General features: G+C 43.2%; 1 protein-coding gene across 1 annotated transcript; it reads right to left on the bottom strand.

Moving 5' to 3' along the window:
• Positions 1 to 200: 200 nt before the first annotated feature.
• LARP4 (La ribonucleoprotein 4) lies at positions 201 to 24,602 on the bottom strand. Its single transcript, XM_076360346.1, is given in 18 exon segments — positions 201 to 4,851; positions 4,854 to 4,975; positions 4,978 to 5,206; positions 5,434 to 5,602; positions 5,885 to 6,006; positions 6,599 to 6,757; positions 6,958 to 7,006; positions 7,816 to 8,049; positions 11,788 to 11,891; positions 12,381 to 12,590; positions 13,244 to 13,297; positions 13,684 to 13,794; positions 14,841 to 14,944; positions 15,724 to 15,860; positions 16,409 to 16,484; positions 16,820 to 16,978; positions 18,590 to 18,734; positions 24,540 to 24,602. Coding segments are annotated over 18 exon segments (2,337 nt in total). The 5' UTR covers positions 24,558 to 24,602; the 3' UTR covers positions 201 to 4,716.
• Between the last annotated feature and the right edge of the window lie 439 nt (positions 24,603 to 25,041).

The following is a 25,041-nucleotide window of genomic DNA, read 5'->3' as shown; positions in this document are numbered from 1 at the left end:
CATCCACTAGGGTGGGCAATATCAGGGGCAAAAACACAAAGGTCAGGGTCGCTGTAGAGCAATGAGTGTTTGCTAAAGTGCTTGCACCCTGGACAAGGACAATTTGAGGTATCTAGAGGAAAAGAAGAGAACCGGTTCAACACCACAACAGCAACACATGCAATTAAGAGCTTGGCAGTTTTTGATGGGGTTTTTTTGTGGTTTTTTTTTTCTTTTAAATCAGCTTTATTTTTCTAACTGTTATTTCAATTTCCCATAGCACCTTGGCAATGTCAAAAACAAATACAAATACATGTATTATCATTTTAACATTTAAAGCATGAACCTACTTTACACAAATTTTGTTTTGGACAGTTTTGACAACAGGAATATACCAGAACAGACAAAGTATAGAAGCCAGATAGGTTGCTTTTTTCTCCTTTCACTGAAGCCCTACCACTTTGAAGAGAGATCATAAATGCCAAGGGGAAGCTGGATTCATCCGGGAGGAACAAGATGTCTGTAGTAACTTGAGCTCAATATATTATCTGAATATTTTGTATTCTATAAAAATTAGAACAAAACCCATTTATGCACAGTCTGTTTACATTTGAAGTTGCATTTTTGGAAACTGTATCCATAACTGAAGCTCCATAAAAATAAACCTCTGGTTCTTAAATATAAAATTTTAAAGTTGTTACAGGTTAGTTTGCAGATGGATTTTTCAGAAATAAGTTGCTTTAACTCCATTTCAAGTCCTCCCAACTGTACATTAAAAACAGACTCGATTAACCTCTTGAAGTGCCTATGCTAAAGGCACTTAAGAGAAGAGCCAACTAAAATAACTACAACAAACCAAAATTATGTACCATCCTAAAGGAAGCTCAGACTATATGTAATATATACACACAAAGAAGAGCATGATAAATCATTCAGATTAATGGCAACAATCTTATGTTTCAGAAGGAAATATCAAAATTAGAAACAAAAATTCTATTGCATATCTGTAGTAATCAAGGATTTACAAAAAAACTTATCAGAAGCAATTTCCCCCCGAAGTGCATTTCTGTTGCATCGTCTGTAATACAATGGCGCATTTTACAAATTTAAAATATCATCTGTACATACCAGATATTTTACCCCAGGTGAACATTCACTTGGGTAACAGTAAAAATAGCGGACATTTTCAAGACAATTAAGCTGATATTGACAAAGTAGTAAGGCCATAGCTATTTAACTACAGTAAAGCATTGATTAAGTCACTTATTTGCTACTGATCTGCCACAGTATCATCTTTCTCTTCTGGTTAATAGAGTGGGTTACTTTTTTTTTCTTTTTTTTTTTTTTTTTAAACCTACTGCTAAAACTGCACCATCATACTGTGCCAGGCTAACTTTTTTTTAAAAAAAACGAAGATAGCAGGAATGTAAGATACTATAAAACTAACTTAATTTTAGAAATCAAAAGAAAAAACTTTTTGCACTTTTAATTTTACTATCACATGCAAATACTTCTCTTTTCACTCCCCAGCAGAAGTACAAGAGAGTGGCCCAATCTTTTCCATGCACAGTAATTCGGAAAAGAACTTAACTGGGGAAGTATAATTCTGTAGCTAACAAAAGTCAACAATTCTGAAAACAAGTCACAGTTCGTAAAACTGAAAGTTACATGTGATTTGCACCTTCTGGTATTTAATATCAGCAGAGTAGGAAAATTTGTCTTTCCATCGTGTGGTAAGCTACCAAGAAGGAACCACGGAGAACTGTTATTTGTCACTTCAAGTGCACACTGACCATCGCTGTTGAACAAAGGACAGTGTCACCTCTGCTGATAAAATGACACAGCTCAAATGAAATCAATGAGCTGTACCAGCAGTCAGGCCGGCTCCCAAACGACCCCTTCGTCCCTGTTTCCCCCGGTCTGACAGAACAGGCAAACTTGGTGGGTAGAGACAGAATAGCTTGCCTGAGTCCGTTACAGGGGATGAGAATGTAGCAGCTAGCCCGTCTAAGTTATATGTTTGCCATGCAATACAAGTACTGCAGGAGAACTCGCACACAAAACTATGGTTTTCACAGCCTTTATATTTACTTGGTTATCCCCCCCTCCCCCCAAAAAAAGAACAGAAAGGAAAAAAAACAGAACCACAGTTATAAATGGCAGCGGGGAAGAGGGGAGAAGGGAAATGCTCATGTTAAATCCTTGCACGCAGGTATTCAATAAATAATTATGAGCGCCCTAATCTGATAAAAGTTTGAATATGCTGGAAAAAGCCAACAGGTTTACAGACTTATTTGCATACACTGTACAAGAGCCATAATCTGCTGCTGGAAAATGCACACCCAGGACATACGAAGCATCCTTTCCACAGTCAAGTTTTTCCAATCACCTTACAAGAAAGATTGAACTGCGGTTATTTATTTTTTTTTTTTTCCACATCTAATAAATGAAGAAGTTACATTTCACAATTGCTAAAAATTCAGATACTTTCAGCACTACAAGGTTATTCTATGCACTGCACTGAAAGCGGATGCCTGCGTGGATCAGAATTAGCACGCCGCCTTTACCACGGAGGCCAGAGATCAACATCTGCACAAGCCTCTTCCCAAGCAACTCTTCCTCTGAACAGCAAACAGCTTACGGCAGCTATTAGCATCCCAACCCTTACTCAACTTTGCGATGACAGTGCACATCTATCCTAAATATCTGTGACTATCATACAGGTTTGTTTTTTCCAGTTTGACTGCAGTAATTGTTTATAGCCTTTAAAATGATTAAAAATTAACTTTGAATTCAATTCATTTCAGAACTTTAACACTTTTAAATATTTAAACTTCTCTATCATTCCAACAAATGTAGCATTATTGAAATAATGGAGAAGGGTTCTGTAAGCATCCCTAAACTGTAGACGTGAGCCACGATTTTTTTTTACGAAATTAAAAAAACCTCCCAAACCCAGTACAGGTAGTTTAAAAGTGAATAATGATTTTGGTTTTTTTTTATATATATATGTATATATATAACATGCGTAGAAATGAACAGTTAACTGCATAAATACACTATATTGTGTTATGAATCAAATCAAAGCAATTGCCAAGCTGAATAATAAGTTAGAGAAATGACAACTCTGGCTTTATATATATATTTATAAAAATAGATATGAGTGTTCTCAAAGCAGTTGATAGAGAATGCCTACCGAGTAAGAAGTCGCCACGGGTTATCTGGCTAAGAAGTCAGAAGATGAAATTTTTCACAGTTATTTTATCTGCCACTTACATTCATTCTAATGGCAACACTAGCATATATTACTAAGATGTTTACGGTATATATCACAATTGAGTTTTCCAGTGTTCACAACTTACGACTTTAAATTTGTACACTTGCTATTCACTAAAAAGAGAAAAAAAAAAGAAAAAAAAAAAGGTGTGATTCTTACTGCTGGAAGCTACTTTTCCCTAATACTTTATACAGAACTTTGAACCCTGGCATGCTGATTTTGGCAGATTAATGCACTGAATTTTCCTATTTCAGTCATTATGGTTATCACCTTTAAACTTAACCACTTACTACACAATAGTGTTGCAAATTTAGTCAGCATACAGCTAGGCAAGATGCTACCTTTCAAGTAGCTTCTGTGAACATGAGGGGTTTTGTTTAACTCTTTACCTTTAGCTCCACTTTAAAGTTAAAAAAAGTCAGTTGCTACTACATCAGCTGTAAACAATGAGTTCCCAGTAGACATAAACCCTGATTTCTAGTATACAGCATCCAATACCCTACTCCAGAATGCAAAGATAGGTCAGTATATAGAAAACCCAGCCACGTCTCTGATTTGCTAGCCATTCAAAGAGACATCAGTTTAACCCCAGTGGGGCACGCAGAACTCCGGGCCCAGAGTTCCCACCTGCAAGGCAGAATTCCACATCTTGCAACCGGAATTCCAGGCTCTCTACTTGTGAGGCTAACATCACGTACTGTGTAGCCACCCATCAATCCAATACTGGGCCTGCCTCAGGAAAACATACCAAGATAAATGCACAAAAGTCCGTAATAAAGAGATTAGAGAAAGTAACAAGCAAGAAAAAAAACAAACAAACCTAAGAAGTTGCCCTCAAAAGGAGGCGAGGAAAAAGGGCAAATTAAAAATTCTGACGTGCTCCCTTCTGCCTCCTTCCAATTGCGTCTAGAAGACAATTTTTGCTGTCCATGTGCTCTGATCTACAATCCAGTATCCTGTAAAAATTATAGTTTAAAAAGCTTGCTGAATGAATTATTAGTAAGGTCAAGAGACTATACTTCAAGCTGGAAACACAAAGTTTACTACAGTAGTACATTCAGTTTTTATCATCAGTGACTAAGTCATGACAACAGTATCTGGCTGCACTCATTCCACTCACACGCCGACCAAGCACCTCAGCCGCAGACGTGCTCTGCAATGCAAGGCCATCAATGGCAGACACATCATCCGACAAGCCAAATGTTAAATAGGTTAAAAAAAGTTCTAATTTTACAGAAACGCTCATTTTTCAAAAATAATATTCTCTTATCCTTTTCCTCCTACACTGAGGGACAGGTTAATTTGTCAATTCATATTCTTTCACTTTGTCAAAATGCTAGTTCACAACCCCAAAACTGATTTCAAGCAGGAAACCCTCTGCAAATTAAAAACAAAAATACAAAAATTATAATCTCTATATTTATATTGATTGGAATCCTCCAGCATTTGCGAAATCACTTTTAGAGATGAATTTTGGGACCCTCCACAACTTCTCCACACAAGCCACGCTCCAGTTCAGTATTCCCCTTCATGAATACTTCTTTCTCAGAGTCTCCTTTGCTGCTTATTAGTCCACAGCTCAAATTAAATAGAGAATAATTGGCTGGACAAGTGTTACTTTGGTGACCGGGGTGGCACATACTGCTCCTTGCCGATACGTCGAGGTGCTCCCTGAGGCGATGATCTGCGTCCAAATTGGCGCCTCTGTTCCCTGATTTTCCCAGCAGCTCCCCTGGGAGGCCCGTTGCCTCGGAACCCAGAATAATCCTTCATTCGACCTTCAACCTTGTCATGAGCCTTCTCCGAAGCCTTCTCAGGTGTGCCATTTTCTTCATTTTTGGCAGGGGGAACTATGTTGGCACGATGTTCCCTAAGAGGCTGAACAGGAACTGGAGGAGGCTCCTTTGGGGGCTTCTGGCAAACTTCAGCATAACTTAGCTTGCGTGGCTCCTTTGGGACCAAGGGAGAAGAGCAAGGTTTACATGCCAGAATAACCACGCTATGCTCTTCCAGACTATCCCAGGCACAATGTCAAGGCACAACAGCAAGAACACGTACAGCGAGCAATTACACCACAGCTGTGGCAAACTGCACACGAGCAGGTCCCAAGTGCTACATCAGCACACCCAAGAGAAAGCTCCCCATGCTCCCCGCTCACTCCCTGCTCTGGGCCTTACCTGCATCAACAAAGCAGGAGCTGCACTTGCATTAGTAGAAGGTGAAGTGGCATTTGTCCTCGGCGGCTTTGCAGCACTGACAGGAGAGACAGACACCGGTGGGGAAGCGTGGCTCGTAACGTCTTTCTGAGCAGACACTTCTTCCGGTTTGCTGTCTGGCTGAACTGTGCTGTTAAATCAAGAACAATTTAACATTAAAACCTACTAACACAGAAATTAATGTTTGAGAAAGTGTTTTCTTTCTTTGAAGTCACAACTGCGTTTTTCTGCAGAACAAGATGGTACAGCCATTACCACCACAATTTATTATTTCCATCTAGTGGCCTCTAGAGAAGCTGCCTACCACAGACAGAAATAACAACAAACATTACTGCCACCTTGCTGGACACCAGCTAGAGTCTTTGCTAGAACATGCAAATTTTAATATTCTTGATTCAAGTAATCTGCATACCTTAACACCACAGCTTCAGTCTCACTTGGTGAACTCACACTTGTCACAGGCTCTTGGACAGTGCTGTGCGTCTGTTCTTCCTGAGCAGGAGCTGAACAGCTGGGCAGCAAATCTTTGCTTTCCTGTACAGAAAGCATAAGTTGCAAAATATGGAAAGACTGCAGATGTGCTTAAATTGCTCCTCAATATGCCAGTTCAAGACATCTGAAAAGTGGGATTTTCAAAGGCTGCTCAAGTCCCGATTATAGGAATTCTACTTCTTTTGGAGCATCGCTGCTAAAGCAATCACCCTTTATATGGGCAAAACAAATAGCGGATAAAATGCGAAGTAAGGCTCTATCACCCAGATTATCAATGCCTAGTCCCACCAGCTCAACTAACAGATTCACCTGGAAACAGCCCTTGCCTACACTACACACAAACTGTTCCTACTTCAACCGCCAACACTCCTCATTTGCCTGCTTTATTCCAAAACAGTACCGAGCTTACAACAACATAACCACAGAAGCTTCAGCTAAATACCCACAAAAAGCCAAGGAAATCCAAGAACAGAAAGACAGAAAATGCACTATTATATTAACAAACATAGTATGATGTTTGGCCTTAAAGCATTCCAACGTGCAGCTCTAACATAAACTGATTCTTTAAGCAGGGGAGAAGGGAGACACAGCATATGCATACTACCGTGTGCGTGCCAGAGACAAGAGCGGGTACCTTTTCTTTGCAGACCCCTTTAACGATATCGGACATCCTGCTCTCCAGCACAGGCTCTCCCGGTATTTTTGCTGTGCTGCCAGGCAAAGGTGGAAAATTCGATGCTAGCAAGTCAAACTTTGGTGTCTGAGTCTTTGTTTCTGCTGAAGGCTGAGGTCTCTAGAGAAGGAAAACACCCGTTAACAAAGCCATAACACCTTGCATTAAAAGCATTGAGCAAGTGTCAGGGAATTTCCTAGAAACACTGAATACCCACAATGTAACCTGGGAATTTAAGGACTATGCCATTCCTTCGATAAATGCAAAGCCAACACGTTGCACTTTGTGCAACTCCCTGCAATAAGGGAAGAGGAACTTACTGAAACCCGGTCATCTTCTCGTCTCCTCCGACCTCGGAAAACATTCCTCCTTTAAAGGCAAAAAAAAAAAAAAGGTCAGTAAGTGCATTCATCTAGCTAAAGTGCACACTCATCTGCACAAAGGGGAGCCTGTGGCAGGGGATTTACAGCAGCCTACTGATGTTTCTCAAGATACAGTTCTGGGATGTTCTCCATCTTCAGGAGGGGTCAAAGCTCTTAACACTCTTGGAACATAGCCAATACGGGAAACAATTTCTCTTTTCTCTCCCCGTGGAGGAGGTACCCTAGAGCATTGTATCTGAACAAGCACAGTGACAATTAGGCTATAGTATAATTGAATAGTATCCCATAATTTTATAGTAATAAACTTATTCATCTGATTTCTCACATATCTGTCTTGGTCACTTATTTTTAAGTGTCTAAACCCTGAGTTAACAGACAAAAGATAAAATCAGTTATCTTACAGTGTTTAGGAGCATCAAATTCCCCAGCCAAGGATTTGCTTATTATTTACAGCAATACAAATACCAACTTTACTTCAGCGGCTGTTTTAATTCTGGGGACAAATCAGGAAAAATAACTATTTTGAAATAAAGACACCTCGCTATCCTACTGCAAGGTGTTTATCAGAATAACTAACCGCTGTACAGTCAAGCAGGAAGCATTCATGCTCCCAGTTAAGTATTTATCATGCCTGCTTTATTTAAATATCCATTTTCTCCTGGTCAGTCTTTACAGAAATATGTATTGTGCCAACGGTTGACGATCCTTGGCTCACACAAGTCATTTGAACCTCCAACACCACGTCCCAACTGCACTGTTGAGTTACAGCAAAAAGCAGTACACACAGTTCTTTACCTGCCCCTGCCAATGCCATAATCTCCATTCTGCTCCATCTGTCCGGTAGAAGAATCCTTCTGGGAATAACCTTGGTCTTGGTGCCCAGTTAACGTACTGTTATGTCGCTCCGTAACAAAATTCCTTGAGTTGGTTCTGTTCAGTGGTCCATCCCCCATTGGCATGGTACTGACGGCAGCCGGACCCTCCGCAGCATGTTCTGAGCTGTTAGATGATCGGAAGTGAGGCTTCACACTGCAGGGCACAGAGCAGCAGCTGTGTAACCCAGAGTTCAAAGAACAAGATGCAAAACTACCAGCAACTACAGTTAATTCGTAGCCGACAAGAAAGGAGGAGGTCAGTAAGTACTGGAACTCCATCAGAGAAGTTGCTTCCTACATACATGTGTCAAGAACAAAGAAATTGTTCTTCCTTACCTCCATCTATTCCTTTGGTTCTAGTGTTCTTGCAACCTCCCCTCCTGTCAAGTGTTGCCATTTGAAGAAAACATCGAGATCACTGCCCAACAGATACCAAAGCTGGGGAGGGGGTGCGTAGGAAAACAAAACCCAAACCAACCAACAAAAAAACCCCAAAACCTAGGGGAGATAGAAAAGCCAGAAGAACCCAAAGAGGGATTCTTCGTTTCTCTGGGCCTGCAGCACGGGCACAGGGTATTGGAAAGTGATCTGGAGAACTAAGCCAAGCCTGAGGAACAAACTCATCTGGCCACAAGCAGAAAAAAATGAACTGAAACAAGAAGCCAGGAGTAGATGATGACTAAACAGGCTGAAGAGAACAGAGGAGATAAGGCTAGGGCAGCTGAGAGCCCACCTCCCCAAGAGCCTGAAAAGCCACGATCTTAGTCTCACTGTTCCTGTTATCAAACACCCACAGCTCTGACTCTGCAGTTTACAATACCCCAGACATTGATACATACTATATTGATGGTAACATACCCAGTTATTGATTATTCAGCATTAAAGCTGTATTTCCTTTGAACACAGATGCAGCTGTGCACGCTCAGTGTTTCTGCAAGTCAAGGCTCAGGGTCTTAAATGCAGAATTACCCAGAAAAACTCTGACCTACCATAACATGGAACAGTTTTCTGGAGCAGCATTCAGGTGCCTTAGACTATTTTCCACTTCTGCACCTCGCTGTCTTTTCCACGCAGCACCAATCAGCTTCGGCAAGCGAGGTAAGGACCTTAAACTATATCTTTCTCCTCTGGTCAACCCTGCACATCTCATAATTTAAGGACAGAAGGAGGATTTTGCATGCTTATTGTTTTTAAACAATCTCACTGTAACATTCCATGCAATCAGAAGAAATTCTCCCACTGCCAGCCGAAGTATGATTCCTGTCCGGGAGGAGAAGTTAACTTGACTACGTGATCTCTTACAGAGTTATCCAGGACCAGCCTGCAGCCTGAATAAGGGTCCTTTCTTTCAACAGACCATAAATCATGCAGCTTTTGGTTTCTCTAAGCTAAGTGAATACGGAAAGGCATGTTGTGGATGCCACAGACCCTAGACTGCCTAACAAAGAGGTAGTTTCCTTCCAGCTTCCACCAATAAATTTGTTCTCTCCTGCTTGGCTAGAGAATTTAAATTGGGAAGAAAAGAAAGCAAAATAGGAGAATTCACCGAATGACAAACTATCATTTGTTAGCACTAAATCAGAAGAGCAGTAAGTGATGTGGCTAGAGCAGCAAGTGATGTGGCTGTAGCAGCAGCAGATTCCTCCCTCTACTCAGCCGTCGTCCTGTGGTATTTTAAAAATCAACTCCACCACTACCTGATGGACTTCTCCATAGCCTTGCAATTAACAGCTGGAAGTTTTGCAGCATTTCATTTGTAACCAGAAAGCAGAACAAAAAGCACCTTTTAATAGCCCAATTCTGAGTGGTCAAATTAATCTGCTTTACCAAAGACATTTTAAGTTACCTTTTAGATGGCTGGATAGAAAAATATCCATTTAACCAACATCAGCACTGAGGATTCTCTGTTACAAAGACTCAATCTTCCTTCCCACAAGGATGTTGCAACAAATCAGGGCAAAATAAATATCACAGGCTTAAACAAATGTTTAGCTACAGAGAAAAATCCAATACTTCACTATTAACTGCCTGTATGACAAAACAAATCAAGTTTAATGAGCCAGGCCAGAAACCCAAAAGCAGCAGCTGGATGAACCCCTCCGAATGAACTCTCCTGCAGTTCAAGAGAAGATATGCTGAACAAAGATTAATTCATACTTCACAGCTTCAAGAAGCATTAAGAACCAGTTTTAAAGCCCCAATAAGGTTAAGTTTTCCATCAGCAAAGACCATAGGGACGAGGAGGTAAGCTAACTAAATTCTTCCATTTAGTTCAATTCATTCTTAAAATGGAAGATTCTCAAGTCATTACTCAGCCCTCAGATCTCATAATCTTACCCGTCATTGAGAAGGCCACAATCTTGTCTGGGCAGAAGAGCAAAGCAGAAAAGACAAGGAAAGATAAGAAAGGAAAAAAGCAGAGAGAAGGAGAGATGGTGTAAGAGAGCAAAAAGAAGGAAAAGCATGAAGTGCAGGCTGCCCAGACAATCGATTGTTGGACCTGTTCTCTCTTAGCGCGATACTTGATCATCACTGGGCCAAACCTTCCAGGCTGTGCCTCGCTGTTACCTTAGCAGTCTCCTGTTTGCGAAGGAATCCTGCTGAAGCATAACTAACATTTGCTTCCAGAATATGAAGATTTATTACCGCAAAAACAGAACTTTGTACTAGCACAAAGGCTGAGCAAGATTGGCAGGAAAGATAAGACAACCAAGACAGACCAGCAGAACCTGTACACACTTGACCCTAAAGCTGTAACTTCACAATGACTGAAGTTTCACAAATGAAAGTCTTAACATAACCAAAAGTTTTAAAAGCTTAAGGATTATACAGGTGTTTTCTACAAGGCAGCAGTGACCGCGTGGGCATTTCAAGATGTTAATATTTGAGTACATACTATTCTTGTACAGTTTCAGCCTCCATACTTCTGAGAGGATCCATATACGTGAGACTTTTAAAGGCTTTAAGTTTGGGGACAATTTAAGGCAAAAAAACCCCCCTCAACCCTTTTTAAAAAGATCTTAATTGATAGCTGAGCAGCTGTAACTGAAGCAGCTGCCCCGTCTTCCAAGTAGAGTCATACTACCAGCTTCACAGCCTGTATTAAGACTCTGCTGAGTCACCACAGACCAAATTCCAAAGTTCACCTTCTGCCAACAGCCACAAACCTTAACTGCATCACAAAACCACTTATGGTACTGGCAGTTGTCAACCGATTTCTCAAACAGTATAAAAAGCAATTCCCATGCTACCAGCCCGCATGCTGAATACAGTGAAAGAGCTTGCAAATAAAACAATTTCCACCCATACAAACAGATTACTACTCCATTGTGTTTACAGAGTACTGTTCCAGCAAATATAAAGCTGTGTCCTCCTCCCCAGTGTTTATATCTGAGTCCTTACAGTTATCAGGAAAGATGGGGATAAAGCAAATAAATTACAGTAACAGACTCAGCATCAAGCGGTTTTAGCATACAGCAGTCAGGGCATGCAACTCTCAGCTGCATAAACTGAATGGCTCTCTGCAAGACTAATCACACAACAGGAAAAGCTTACGTTTGTGCTGCAGGAGTTTATAATCTGCGTGTAACAAACATAATTAGAAGTATTACCTTAAGAGGATGTCATTTATTTGTCTGCAGAAATTCCTCTGAGGCTGTTAAAGGAGTTACCTTTGCTCTCTCCAGCACATTATGTCCATTATTTTAGGATCTTAAGCTGCCACCTTGATTTTATTTTATAAATCAAGTTGAAAAACGTCATACATATTTGATAAACAAAATAGGCAACCTAGTCCCATCAGAAGGCACTGCATTTTACAAGTGCAAGGAACACGTCAGGATCTCAATACTGTAAGTTCTCAGAGAGCAAACAACTGACAGAGCTATCTTACCGATTTCTATGGAATGGGCGACCTATACTCAAAGAAGCAGCATTTGTTTTATATGATCCTGGTGTATTAAAGCCATTCACAAATCCACCGTTAGGAAAGGGGGCCTGCAACAGACAGAACAGTCTCAATGGCTGAACTAAAAAGAAAAACGATTGCAGTTTTATGAGATCAGCTTCGGCAGTTATTCGTCTAGTCTGTTTGTACTTTTACGCTGGGCTACTGTATCTAGCATGTTGTAAACTTACTACTAAAGAGAAAACCCCACCAGGTTAACAGTCTGCACATCTACTTCAGCATCAGTCCTCCTGTTCCTGGAGAGCTACAAAGCCCTTCCAGTAACACTAGCTACTGGATAACGGGGTTTCACACCAAAATTTCTTGAAATAAATGGCAGCCGATGGCGAGACACAGCCTTTCTGACAGTCTTGCTTTATCAGGTCCGCGACATAACACGAAGTATCATAAAACAGGGATCTGACTGGAAAACCTGCCCATTCTACAGCTGAAAAGCCCACTAACCCTATTGATTTGTTAACCAAGTTATTACTGACGTTTTGGGCTATCTCCCCTCATTTCCATCAGCTGTTACTTACCAGTGGTGTTTCAAAGTAAGGTGCAGGATTTGGAGACCACGTCTGAGGCACAATGCTGTAAATAGAGTACTGCTGAGGACTATATACAGGCTGCATAAACAGTGGCGAGGCAAACTGTGCTTGTGTTTGAACTGGTTGAGTATAGACACTGGAATCCACTACCCGGTAACCATTCTTAGCAAAAAACGTGTTGATGGCTTTTATCCTTGCCTGCAAGATATCAGATCACATCACGTACGTTAGCTGGGAGAAAAGGAGAAGCAGAACATGGAATCTTTCTTGCCCGCTGAAATGGTAACAGAAGGGACGCGAAGAGGAAGTAGGTTGATTACTGCTGACAAATAAAAACTGATAAAAATCAATACAGATTACATTCTTACAGTGTGCTAAAGGAAAGGACACACATGCGGCTTTAGGTAGAGAATCTGCCAAGTTTAAGACAAACACTGCTTTCTACGGCAGTAACTGTCCAGACTCCGATTTTGACAGTTCCTCTCGCAGTACAAACAGCTTGCTTCAGCCTTATTTGTAGAGCAGCTAACTCAAGCTAGATACTCATGATGGCAAGAGTCCCTCTCCTGAGTTCTGCAGACCCAGATTCTGAGGAAAGTGGAAAAGGAAAGACAAAACAGGAATGTATTTCACACCTCATGGGAAGCAGCACTGTGAATAACCAGCAGCCACTGAACTGTAATTTTTCAGAGCTACCCATGACCTCATTCAAGTTAACAGCCTACAGAGCAAGTGTTATGAACTATCCCACTGCTAATTCCTTAGTTCCCCCCGCCAAATGCACACTATCATTCAAATAGAAACAATATATAATTCAATTCAAACAGAAGCCTCGTATAAAGCAGCCTTACCATTACTGGCTTGCCCTGAAAGGTTTTCACTTCTTCCCTTAAGTATTTAAACGCCTGCAGATACAAAAAAGATTAACATTAGAGTATGTTGATAAAATTGTACTTCTCAAAGGATATTACATGATTTAACATGAACATGTAGCAATGTGGTTCCCTGTTAGCCCAGCTAAATTCATTAACACTTCAAATTCAGGATAGGAGATGTCAGTTATGGGCAGAGAGTACTGAGGCAAGAGGCAGACAAGGGAATTATAACCCTACCACCTCTCAGCCTTTTTCTCTATTAACTAGAATTTGCCAATAACCTCTTAAAATAACAAAAGGGGGATCAATAAATAAACATTTCTTTTAGCTGCAGGAAGCACACGTGCAATTCTCTTGAGCAGGGGAAGTATTAGTAACAAAATTGAGATGTCATTAACAGTCGAAGGCAGCCTTACCTGTTGCGCATCTGTATCTGACTGGAATGTAACGTACCAGTTGTTGTTGTGAGCAAACTCACAGCTTATCACTTTGGGGCAGTTTTCATTTTTAAACAGAGCCTTAACCTCCTAGGGGAGAGAAGACATCAGGCAGTTAAGATGACCTAGCTCTAAGCTGTAAATTGAACACTAAACCAACAAAAGTTTACACGCCAGCTCCTCAGCTGCAATTTTCCCTTGATCAGGGATGTTCTTTTATTCCCTTGACAGGTCTGCCAGACACCAAATTATCCTCTACCTGTTTCTGAACCCAAGAATACTAGCCCAGCCTACTGAGCTCCCCAGATAAAAAGCAGCAGGCCCATCTGGTAAGAAAATCAAGATCAGTGTAGAACTGCTGATATTTCTATATGAAAGAGGTAGCAAAAACACAGCTTCAGATCAGAAAAGTCATCTAGACAAGAATGATTCTAAGAAATATTTCTAAATCAAGGCAACCTGACGGCTTTGCAATAATCAGATTTTGAAGAGAGGGCAAAGCAGCTGTTCAGCATTTGCATTAGAAGAACTAATTAAAAATGCTAGTAGACAAACACCCTGTGTTACAACTTTAAAAAACAAAGAACTAAATCATTCTGTTAGCCAAATATCAGTAGGAATTTTATTATCCTCCCTTCTCCGAACATAATGAGCTCAGCTCACACTGGGTCACAATGAATGAGAAATGTTTAGCAACATTTCTTGCTGCCAAAACAACCATCTGACTTCAAGTAAAGTTACCACTGTGACAAAAATTCAGCCTGAATTCCAAGCTATGCCCTGGACTGATTTTATTTTTGGATCTGAAAAGAGACCAGTTCAAACTTCCTTCCAGAAAAGCCTAGCTAGCTCAATTTTTGGTGGGAAAAAAGTTTACTTAAGAGCATTTTAATACATTAGTAAATAATGGGAAGGGACAACAATGACAACAAGTTTTTGCTTTGGCTTTTTTGACAATACATCCAGGCAGAAAAAAAAGTTACTTACGTGGTTTACAAGAAAAATATCTGTGTTTAATCAAATTAAATACCAGTTGACCTTTTAAGCAACACTTCCTGTTGCTGTTTGAAGCACCGTTGAAGATACCTTCCAAAAATATCAACAGGCTTTTATTTCTTTCTTTTCTATTTATTTACCTCTATAGGCGTTGTTTCAGGGATCTCACGGAGAATGATAATACATCGCTTGTGATTTGGTCTAACTTTCTCCCCTCTCTCATCCACTTGTACCATAGGAGAAGCTAGAATTAAAATATAAAAGTTGGCTTAATATTGGACATTGTGCACTGCAAAACATCTCAGCAGTACTAGACTCCATTATCCAACTTGTAACAAAGAACTGTGACAGACTGCTTAAGAAACCAGATTCCTTGAATTCAGGGTAAAGGACTGTTTTATCAGCTATAGTCTGTTAGATCTTCAGTACATTTTTGCTGTTTGTCTGATGTTGCCTCCATCTACAGCTCAGATAGCTAAGAAACTCAGTCCCAAATTCAATTCTCTCCCAGCTCAAATTCAAGTAAGAGGATATAAAAACATTCCTAGACAGAGCCCTAATAGGAAAAATTCGAATAAGAGGAAGGAAATCAAGTCAGAATAAAGACTTAAAAAGTTCACTTACAACCGTGTCCATGAGAAGCTATGTGCAGGATCAGCACAGGACAGCATGTCGGAAGAATTCTAGCTAACTTTTTCTAATAAGCTTTTTCTAGTTTTATTGTTTCTAGTAAACTTTTGCCCTGAATCAGAAGACTAGGTTTACTCCCAGAATAAGACTATCGCTGCTAGCAATAGGTTAGAGTAGCCTCTTACTGGGGCAGATTTAGGCAGATTATTATAAAGCATAACTAGAATTCAGGAGTCTGGAACAGCCACTTACTCAAACATCTCAGCAGAACGAGGTTTCCGTCACCATTTACCAGAGCAATATCCCATAACCAGCTAAGAGACTAATACATTTCTCTAAAGCAAAGAAGGATTCTTTGTTCTACTAACACAGACATCAAACAGCCAGACTTACATCTCAAAACTTCAAGAATAAGGTCCATATCAGTTGTCAGCTTCTTAATACCTTCCATGTTGGCAATTGTCCATATTGGAACAAACTGATCACTATCCATTTGAGACATCAAGTAGAGATCCTTTGAAAGATTCTCACTAAAAAGACATAAGTTCACTATTTTATAAAAATTCTGAACTTTACTTACAGAAGCCTCAAAACAACAGGATAACCGCAGGCTTAAATATTCATCAATACCATTCACAGCTAACTCTAGCCAAAGCGTACTCAGATTTTCTCTCCCGGAAAAAATCCTAGCAGATCAACACAAAGCAGAAGATAATTTAAAAACTTAATGATAAGTTACAGCGCTCTGCATGTTAGTCTGCAAAAAGGATCTTGCCAAAGAGACCTCTTCTGGTAATACACTGCTAAATTATCTCAACATCTTACAACTGGGAAGCACTGTTGTCATACTCAATTCTCATTAAAGGACAAGGGTGCATGGACAGGACTGAAACAGCTGAAAGGCACCACAGGGTTTCTACAGCATTTTAGCAAATCTTGTTTCATATCGCAACGAACTCTCTCACTCACAGTTCACATTTTTTATGAAGATGACAGCACATATCAAGCCAAAAAAGGGAAAATTTTGTCAACGACTTTAATAAAGGGTTTATACAAAGTTGAACTAACTGTACTGTACCGTGAAAAGCAGAATTCAAGTTGTTTTTTCAAACATTCTCTAATGTCTTCTGTGGACACAGTGGAGCTGCCTTCACCTAAAAGTTACCACATGCACCATCAGATCTCAGTTTCACGCTAAGAATACAACGCAAGAACACGTTTCATTGAACAGTAAAAGAATGAATCCTTCTGGGTAAGACCAAGAGGAAAGGGTCACGAGGCATGCTTAAAGACCACCATACCACATGTTCTCAAAATGACTTGGATCCCACGGTTTTCACCTACTGGGCCAAGTGCTATGGCTTGGATCTTCTTGAATACGCATTGAATGGAGCATTTCAAAGTTCCTACTCAGGATTTACAAGTCACATCATAACTGCGGCAGACTTCAGAGGATTACAGACACTGATATTCTGACTTGAATACTCACCAGACACTTCATAGATTTGGTATCCAAGATCTTCAGTTGCTAGGACAATTCCATTTGCAGATGCTTCATCAACTCCTGTGCCATTTCTTGTGGCTTCACAAGATGGGGAATACATCACTTCATACTGCTTGCAGCTATCCTCCGAAATCTCTATGTTACCTGGCAAAAGAACACATCATCAACAGAAAACCTACTGTAAGCTTCAGAATATTTTCCATTTGAAAAATGTTGGCTACTGACATTAAAACGAATACTCGAGAATGCCGTAACTGAAAGCGTCTAGACTTAGTCCATGTTTCTTAGACTTTCAGCATCTACTTTGTATTGGATAGCACTTTCTACCTCTCCAATTTCAGAAAGATCTTCAGGTTTGCACTAGGGTCTCAGGGATAAGTAAATAACAAGATCATGAAATTGTAAGATCCCCAAAAGTAGCAGAGGATCTAAAAAACAGGCTTTCCACCTGAAATTTAAAAATTTAAATGAGGTTCCTAAAAACAAAGCACTAAAATAGCTTACATCACTTCAACACATTACATGATTCTTATTTACATAAAGGACTCAGGAGCATCTAGTGATTGTTATAAAACATAGTGGAATGACATTGAAATTGGCCAATCTCTTGTTCAGGACACCTCAGCTTAGTCTTCACCGCAGCTGCTTGAGATAGAAACAAGTGCAACTTCAGTTTAATCCAACAGTCAGGCAAAGGAAATTGTCCAAAAAAATCAACTGCTCTGCTAGATCTTTTCCATGCTAATGATGAATCTGCTAAAAAACATACTTTGTGAAGAGATACTATTCAACTACTTACATTAGAAATTGCTTAACAGCAAGAACAACGTATTTGGAAAAATTGCCTTTAATTTTCCAGCAGCGTAGCACTGCCATGATTGCTTCATTTTGTTATGAAGAGACAAATGAGTTTCTCTCAGCCAATGCACAAACTTAGTACTCTCTCTTCACTTCTGCTGACTTACCAGAAACTTTTGACAGGGCCACACAAACCGAATCCTCCCTTCTTTATCCCTAACTTTTCCCAAACCTTTTTCCAGGGAATCTTCTGCTTAACAGGCCTCTGCCGTATTTTGAGTAACCTCAGCTATACAACTGGCTTCATATCAACTCTATCTAGCCATATCAGAAGAGTTAAACCATTTGAATATTTAGTTCCGGATGACAGGACTGACCATGCGGTAAGGGTGGAAAATGGGGACTGAAATGGAATACAGACTAAACCGAAAGGAGCTAACCACAGATGCTTTGGAGTTTCTACTCCAGTACAAACGCTACTGTCTAACAGTTCTCGGCAGCTCCTCAGTGACCCACCAGGATTGTAGGCGGCCCTCAGATCTTATCTTCCCGTTCACAGGGTCAAGCGTATACTAAAGTGCAGCAATGGCGAACAACACAAGTCATTAATCCATTTCTACACATTTAGCATCTTGTTTCCCTCTTAGCGCGTTACTCAGTCATCACCGGGCCCCTTGGATCCTGTTACCTGCCAAAGTATTCTGTCCCAGCGCAACTCTGGACACCTTCTTGAATCCCTAAACCAAAGCTCACGGGTCAGACCCATAATCTCTATCAACCGCCTACTGCTTTCTCACGTTCATTTCATACTTGTTGCTACATCAGCACTAACAACCTCAAGGACAAGAGCAAGAGGTTTCTTCTCGCTGCTGAACTCTTACAGAGAACGCTCAGCGCTACCTAGCAAGGGACGACGTATCACGGCTAGTGTTTGAACATGGGCCCGCGACATCTCACCCTCGGTATGAGTCCCTTGTGCAGCCGCTGTTTCTTGCCACGAGTGCTCTGCGCCATTTGTTGGTGGCACAGCCTCACCACTCCCTTGGGGTACTTCTTGCCACACTTTTGCGTTAGGGTTTAAGCCAGCACCCTTCGATGTTACCTGCTGAAGAGACCAGAACACTTTTATTAGGAAACAGAATCCAAAGATGCTTTAGAAGTCAAGCCAGACAATATAGGTGAATTTAGTGATTTTCTATAGAGTTCCACATCTCAAGTGTCTAACCAGCTATTAAGCACCTATGTGATTTTTTTCATTAATCAAAACAGGAAAATCCTTGGTATTTTCCAAGTATTGCATTTCTACCTCCATTAGAAGTGTTGCCTTCAACCTCTCTTTATTGACATCCGACAACATCAGCAGAGGAAGCGGCTAGCCGTCAAGGACTCTGGTAACTCATAAGCTTTTAAAGACTTGACTGTCATAATGCTCCAGTCCCCTTTCACCAGAAAGGGAAATTTTCCCTCCTCCAGACCCCTTCCTAGAAAGGAAGGTAAAAAAAAAAAATATTTCAAGGAGAAGAAACTAATGACTTACTGAATTAGCGACATCTATGCTAACCAAGCATCACCTATGCTATGCCAGGATTCCTCATGAACTTACCTGAGTACTACCTGATTTCCCCATGAGTTTACCTACATCTTATACACATCAATGTATGCTAATAATTTCCTTAAACCTGTAACCAAGGAGATTGAAGATTTTGAAGCGCCAAGACAAACATATACGCCATCACAGCCTGCTGGGAGGGGGACTAGGATCATCTCACTTTGAGACTGCGCAACAAAGACCATAATTAGAGTAAGAGGGTAAACAATGAGACAAGAGAAACTGCTGGATTCCAGCCTGGAACCTGACATCGATAGACAGTTATTTCTACAGCAAAAGATGGCGCCCTCCAAGGTCCCTTTCTGAGAGCTGCTCAGAAGCTCAAAGGCGTTTGGGTAAGGAGTCCAATAATCCAGCAACAGCACAGAGGATAAGCATTGTAGTGGCTTTCGCTCTACCACGATAAAACTAACTCCTTCCACATAGACAAGAAAACTACGCTTTTGCAAAAATTGTCCTACTAACTAAAACAGTTTCCTCCAAACGGGTTCCTTCAGACGTTGAACAATAGTCCGCTCACGCCACTTGCTTGAATTTGCAAGGCAAAAGCCATTAATCCTAGCTCATGTATCACAAATTCACAAAGAAGGAAGTTTGATATTTCAGAGGCCAGCCTCCTGGATTCTGAAATTAAGGAGCGGCTTACTACCAGGCCTCAAACATAAAGCAAAAGGATAAGGAAGCAGTTGCAATAGCTTTAGAGATAATTCCTCTGCCAAGGTCACACCTAGTTCCAGAGCTATTTGCTGCAAGGACAAGCCCAAATTCAGTAACAAAAAGCTTCCAAACACTGGAGAGGTTCAAGACAATCACGAGAGAAGGAAAAACAAAGATTACAGTTTTTACAAGGCCCTCTTTGGGATTCAAAATCCCCCATGCACAACTGATCTAATCCACACAGCAACAGAGTTTTCCCCCTTTCGTTAATCTTCGCAGAAGAATATAGCTGGAAACAGAAAGAAGAACCAGAAATAGTTCAGTGTGAAAGGGCATATGTACGTTTCCCTTCTTAGTTTTCAGAGCAGTTGTTCTCCAACAAAAAAACCTTAGAGGGAAAACCCGGTAACCTGTTGCACCCGCATACTCTCACTGTCAATGTAGTTCAGCAAGTTCAAAACTTAACTCAGCTCAGCTGCTGGTCACTCCTGTGACGCAGCATACCTGTCAGCGTGGGCACCTGCTCAAGAACCGAAAGCCGGCAGATCCCACTTCCTTGAATTTACTTTTCATCAAAGCAAAAGAGACAAGACACATCCAGGAGATGATTCATTATTTTATAAAAATAAACACTGCCTCACTACCTTACGTCTCTGAGGTTAGCATTTAGCTCAAGGTGACGGTAATTTTAAGGAATAAGTATGATAAAGTGAAACTGAAACACTTTAGGGAGATTACTACACTTCTGGAGGTGATCAGAAGTAAAAAGCAACTCTGAGTATGGCAGATGATGTTACTCACTTTAGCAAACACCGTAAGACACACATGGTAACACGGCAGTTCAGAAATCAGAGGTCCAAGTGAAAAGGGCTAAGAAACTACATAGATTCAGGCTGATAAAGTGATGAATGGACCTATTAACACAACGGCTGAAATATACCCCTGAAACGGAGCGTGGGCTACTTCCTCTTTGTTCTAGAAACACTTAATGACACGCAATACAATTCTGTAAGACCCAGTCCTGATGTCATGCATCTTAATAGCAAGACACCACGGACTCCGAGAGGATAAAAAGTCCCTAATTTACATAAGCTTTTTGAAAATACAGTCTGCTATGCTCCAGGAGCAGCACCGCTCCATTCTGGCAAGCGGCTCTTCTGAAGAGAAGGCCAAAATATCAATTCTTGCTTATTTAACTGAGGCTAACAAATACCGAGCCCATTTGATTGGCTGCAGAACAATCCTCCCAGCTGCTATCGGGAACTTTCATGATGAGGTTAAAGCTTTACAGAGTTACAAAGGTTAGGAACACTCGCTGGTATCCATGAGCTGACAAAGCTGTCCTCCTCAGCAGAGCCTCCCTCTAGTTTACATTACTTTTGGCAAATGTGGATCAAAGATTCTCCTCTAGCAATTCCTTAAAATTGACTATCGAAGCATCCATCTCATTTTGAAAGGACAGCAAAGAATATTTTTCTTATTGTAACAGTCCAAATTACATTTAACAGATTCAATTAAGCCAACAAAAATTAAAGTGTTCAGAGTTTCTTTTAAAGCATTCTATTTTAATATTAATTCAAATTATCCTGCAACCAAAATATTAACACTGAGCTTGTGACAGATTTCCCAGAGCAGACTGACTCTCTAAAAGGGAATCTAAGTGAAAAATCTAGAAGAGAATTTAATGAAACTTGTGAGGTGAGAATCTAAACATTTTCCAGAAGTGGAAACGTAAGCAGAGGGAAAAAACCCAAAGGTCAGCAAACCTACGGGAGGCTGGCAAAGAGAAGCCTTGTGCTGGCTGGGGAACATGACAGGTAGGGAAATACGCATCTGCAGTGGACTCGGACACGCGCCAGCGTAGTTAGCTGTCACCTTTTCAAAGCTTATCCAGGCTGTGAAGCAAACCGAAAAAGAGAGAACGCTGGTGTCACACCAAAAGCAACGCGCAGAACTCCTTTGGAGCTGACTGCAGGATATCACGTAACAGCAGTTCAGTACTCTGAACGTCCCAGGTAATTCTCAAAGCACGCATTAACTTTAATGGTCACAAGAGAGTTACTTCCACTGCAATGGAAGCAGCGTGGATTTTTTCATTAGCCAGTACGAGCACCCCAGGACTAGGGGAGCCTCCTTTATCCCTCGGTAAAGCAAACGCACAGTTGTGCTGTATGAAGATGGTACCACCCTCACCTGCGTCAATGGCGTCCATCGCTTCTGTGTGTACAGGGACAATTTGGGGGCTTTGTCACCTAGAGGGAAGCAGGAAGCCTCACCTGCTAAAAAAGAGGGCCAGCAATACTCAGTGCTTCATGCGGTCCTGGTTCTCTAGCTAGGAAACATCGCTGGCAACAATTAGGGCAGCATTTCACCCACCTGAAATGCACAGATTTCAATTTTCCCAATAAATTACTAATATATTGAACTAAGAACACGCACCCAACTGACTGAAACCCGAAGCAGGCACAGCAAGCCATTATCAATTACATTTTTCCCAATACATTTAATAATATTCCCAATGCACTTTAATTATCGATTGTTAACAGCATGCCGGCCCTGGCTGCAAGCGAAAAACAAGACCTACCCCAAACATTAATGCATGAAAAATAGCACGAGCCTTACACCATTCCCTCACTGCAGCCAAGTTTTTTGAGCTAGAGGATAGTCAAGGAAAACACAATTCCACCACGCACGCTGTGAAGGAATGAATTCACAATCACCACGTGCACACTTCAGTTAAGTCTAAAATGCAACGCTGACAGCCAAAGCAAGTCAGCTAATCCTCTCGAAAGCTTCAGGACTTCTAACGCAATCCTGTTCTGTACCTTATTTTTCAGGCAACCCCAAAGATCCCGAGACAAAAGCTGCTGTCTGCTTTCAAGCGTTCGACTACAGTGTTTCAGAACACCTGGTTAGGAGCTCAAGTTCCCTGTCCTGGCAGCGAAAAGGCACCTTCAGAAAAGTCTGGATTGTCCTCAGGAACTCAAAATTAAATGTTATTGATGCTTCCTGAACGAAGATCACAGAAACTAACTCGCAACACTACCAGCGGAAGAGAAAGGAGGAGATCAAACAAAGCAACCAAAGTCAAGTCTGTGCTTTAAAAGGATTCACTAAACACCCAGACGCGCGCTGCCTGGCTTCGCAGGCTCCTCATTTGCTTCAGTTCCCTTTGAGCAGCCCGAGCCCCGTCCACAACACAACCACTCCATGTCACTGCTGCGGGTTCCAGAACCTGCCTCGCACGCCCGCTGCTCGGAGGGGCCACCTCCGTCTCGCAGGCTCAGCTCCTCTCCGCCGCGCTCGGCCTCAGATGAGGTTGGCTGCTCGCAGCTCCTGGCTGCAGTCATCAGGCTGCAGCTCCGATTAGCTTGAACAGTTCCTCTTCAAGTTAAATACTGTAAAACCAAATTCTTCAGACCTGTCATTCTGTGTTCATGACACCTCTTTTTCCTCTCAGTGCAAGCCAAGCAACATTCAGTTCAGAACTGAGGCAATTAGTTTAAGAAAGAGAAGGTGTTGCCCAAACCTTTTTATTCAGAAGTTCTTAACTGTGGAGTATACGTTGGTATTCATGTAAAAGACCATCACCACCACGCTTGAATCAAATACACCATTAGCAATCGACTGGCTTCCCTCAGTTATTTCTTAATTAACCCAGCAGCTGTTTGCCTTATAGACTTTTTGGACAAAACTTATTGCAAAGTTTAAGAGCAGCAGCGCAGTTGCCTGGATTTGTCCAGCAAACGCCGAAGCTGCTTCCCAGAACCCCGTGAGACGCTGTGAATAGGCGAAGCGCCGACACGGGCAGCGGCTGCAGACCCAGGCCCGGGCCAACGCGCTGCCCACCGCCCCTCCTGCCGCGCCGAGCGCCCGTGTGGCGCAGGGAGGGACGCGTCCGCCCCCCCGCGCCCTCCCCGGGTGACCTCCGCGTCTGGGGACGGGCCGACCGCGCTCGCAGCCGGGCTCCTCGCCCCCACACGGCCCCCGGCCCGGCGCGCTCAGAAACGGCAGGGCCGCTCCGCCGGCCGAGCCTTCTCCCCCCACCGCCATAAATCACTCCCCGCCATCAACCCCGGGTATTTAATTAACGTGTTTAACGCAGGGGCCGGGCCCGGGCCGCGCCGCCGCTCCCAGCGCTCCCGGGCCCAGTCGAAAGCGCCGGCCTGCAGCCCCGCGGGGCGGCCGTGCGCTACCGAAGGGCGCCGGGCCGGGCCCACCCCGCCGGTGCCGGTGCCAGCACCGGGGCCGCTCCGCTCCCCGCCGCCCCCCCCCCGAGGCGCGGGAGGCCCCGCGAGTCCCGCCCGCCGCCGAGCGGAGCTGGCGCGGCGGCCCCGGCCGCCCCAGGGCCCGCGCCGCGCGTAACCTTCACGGCAGGCCGCGGTGCGGCGGCTCCCCCGGAAGGTCACCGCGCTGCCTTCCCCCGCCCCCCCCGCCGCCCCCACGCGGAGGCCCCGGCACCGGCGGAACCTTCCAGAGCGCCACCCCCCCTCCCCGCCCGCCGGGCCCGCGGCCGCCGCCCCCGGATTTGCTGTGTCAGCCCCGTCCCCTCCCCCCGGCGCGGCGCGGCCGGCGGCGCGGAGCGACGTGCGCGGCCTCCCGCCACATGGCCCGGCCCCGCGCCGCCCCGCCGCGCCTCACCTCCACGAACAGCAGCATCCTGCCGCCCGCGCCCAGGCCGGCGGGCCCGCGATCCGCGCCGCGCTCCCCGCTGCCCGGCGGCGGCCGCGCCAGCGATAAGGACACTCGGGCTCCGCCTCCGGCTCCTGCCGCCAGGGCCCGGCCCCCTCCCTCCCTCCGCCGCCCACCGCCTCTTCCGGAGCACGGCGAGCGCTTCCGGGGCGCGGGCGGCGCCGGGCCGGCCCATTCCCTGCGCCAGGGGCGGGAAGGGGAAGGAACCACTCCGCCAGGGGGCGCGGCGGCTGCGCCACTGCGCGGGGGGGAGCCGGCGCCCCCCCGCGGGCGGGAGTGGGCTGCCCCGCACAGCCGAAGCACGGGGGGGGGGGGGGGGGGAACGGACGGAGTCGGATTATAGAAATTTCTAGAGTTTGGGGTTTGGTTTGGTTTTTAAATGAAAGAACCCCAAATACTTTTTTCTTCCCCAAAACGAGGGCGGACCCCCCGCCCGGCCGGCTCTCTCCGC

Source organism: Aptenodytes patagonicus, chromosome 27, assembly GCF_965638725.1.
Source record: "Aptenodytes patagonicus chromosome 27, bAptPat1.pri.cur, whole genome shotgun sequence".
Classification (NCBI taxonomy): domain Eukaryota; kingdom Metazoa; phylum Chordata; class Aves; order Sphenisciformes; family Spheniscidae; genus Aptenodytes; species Aptenodytes patagonicus.
This window is presented reverse-complemented; position numbering and strand designations above follow the sequence as displayed.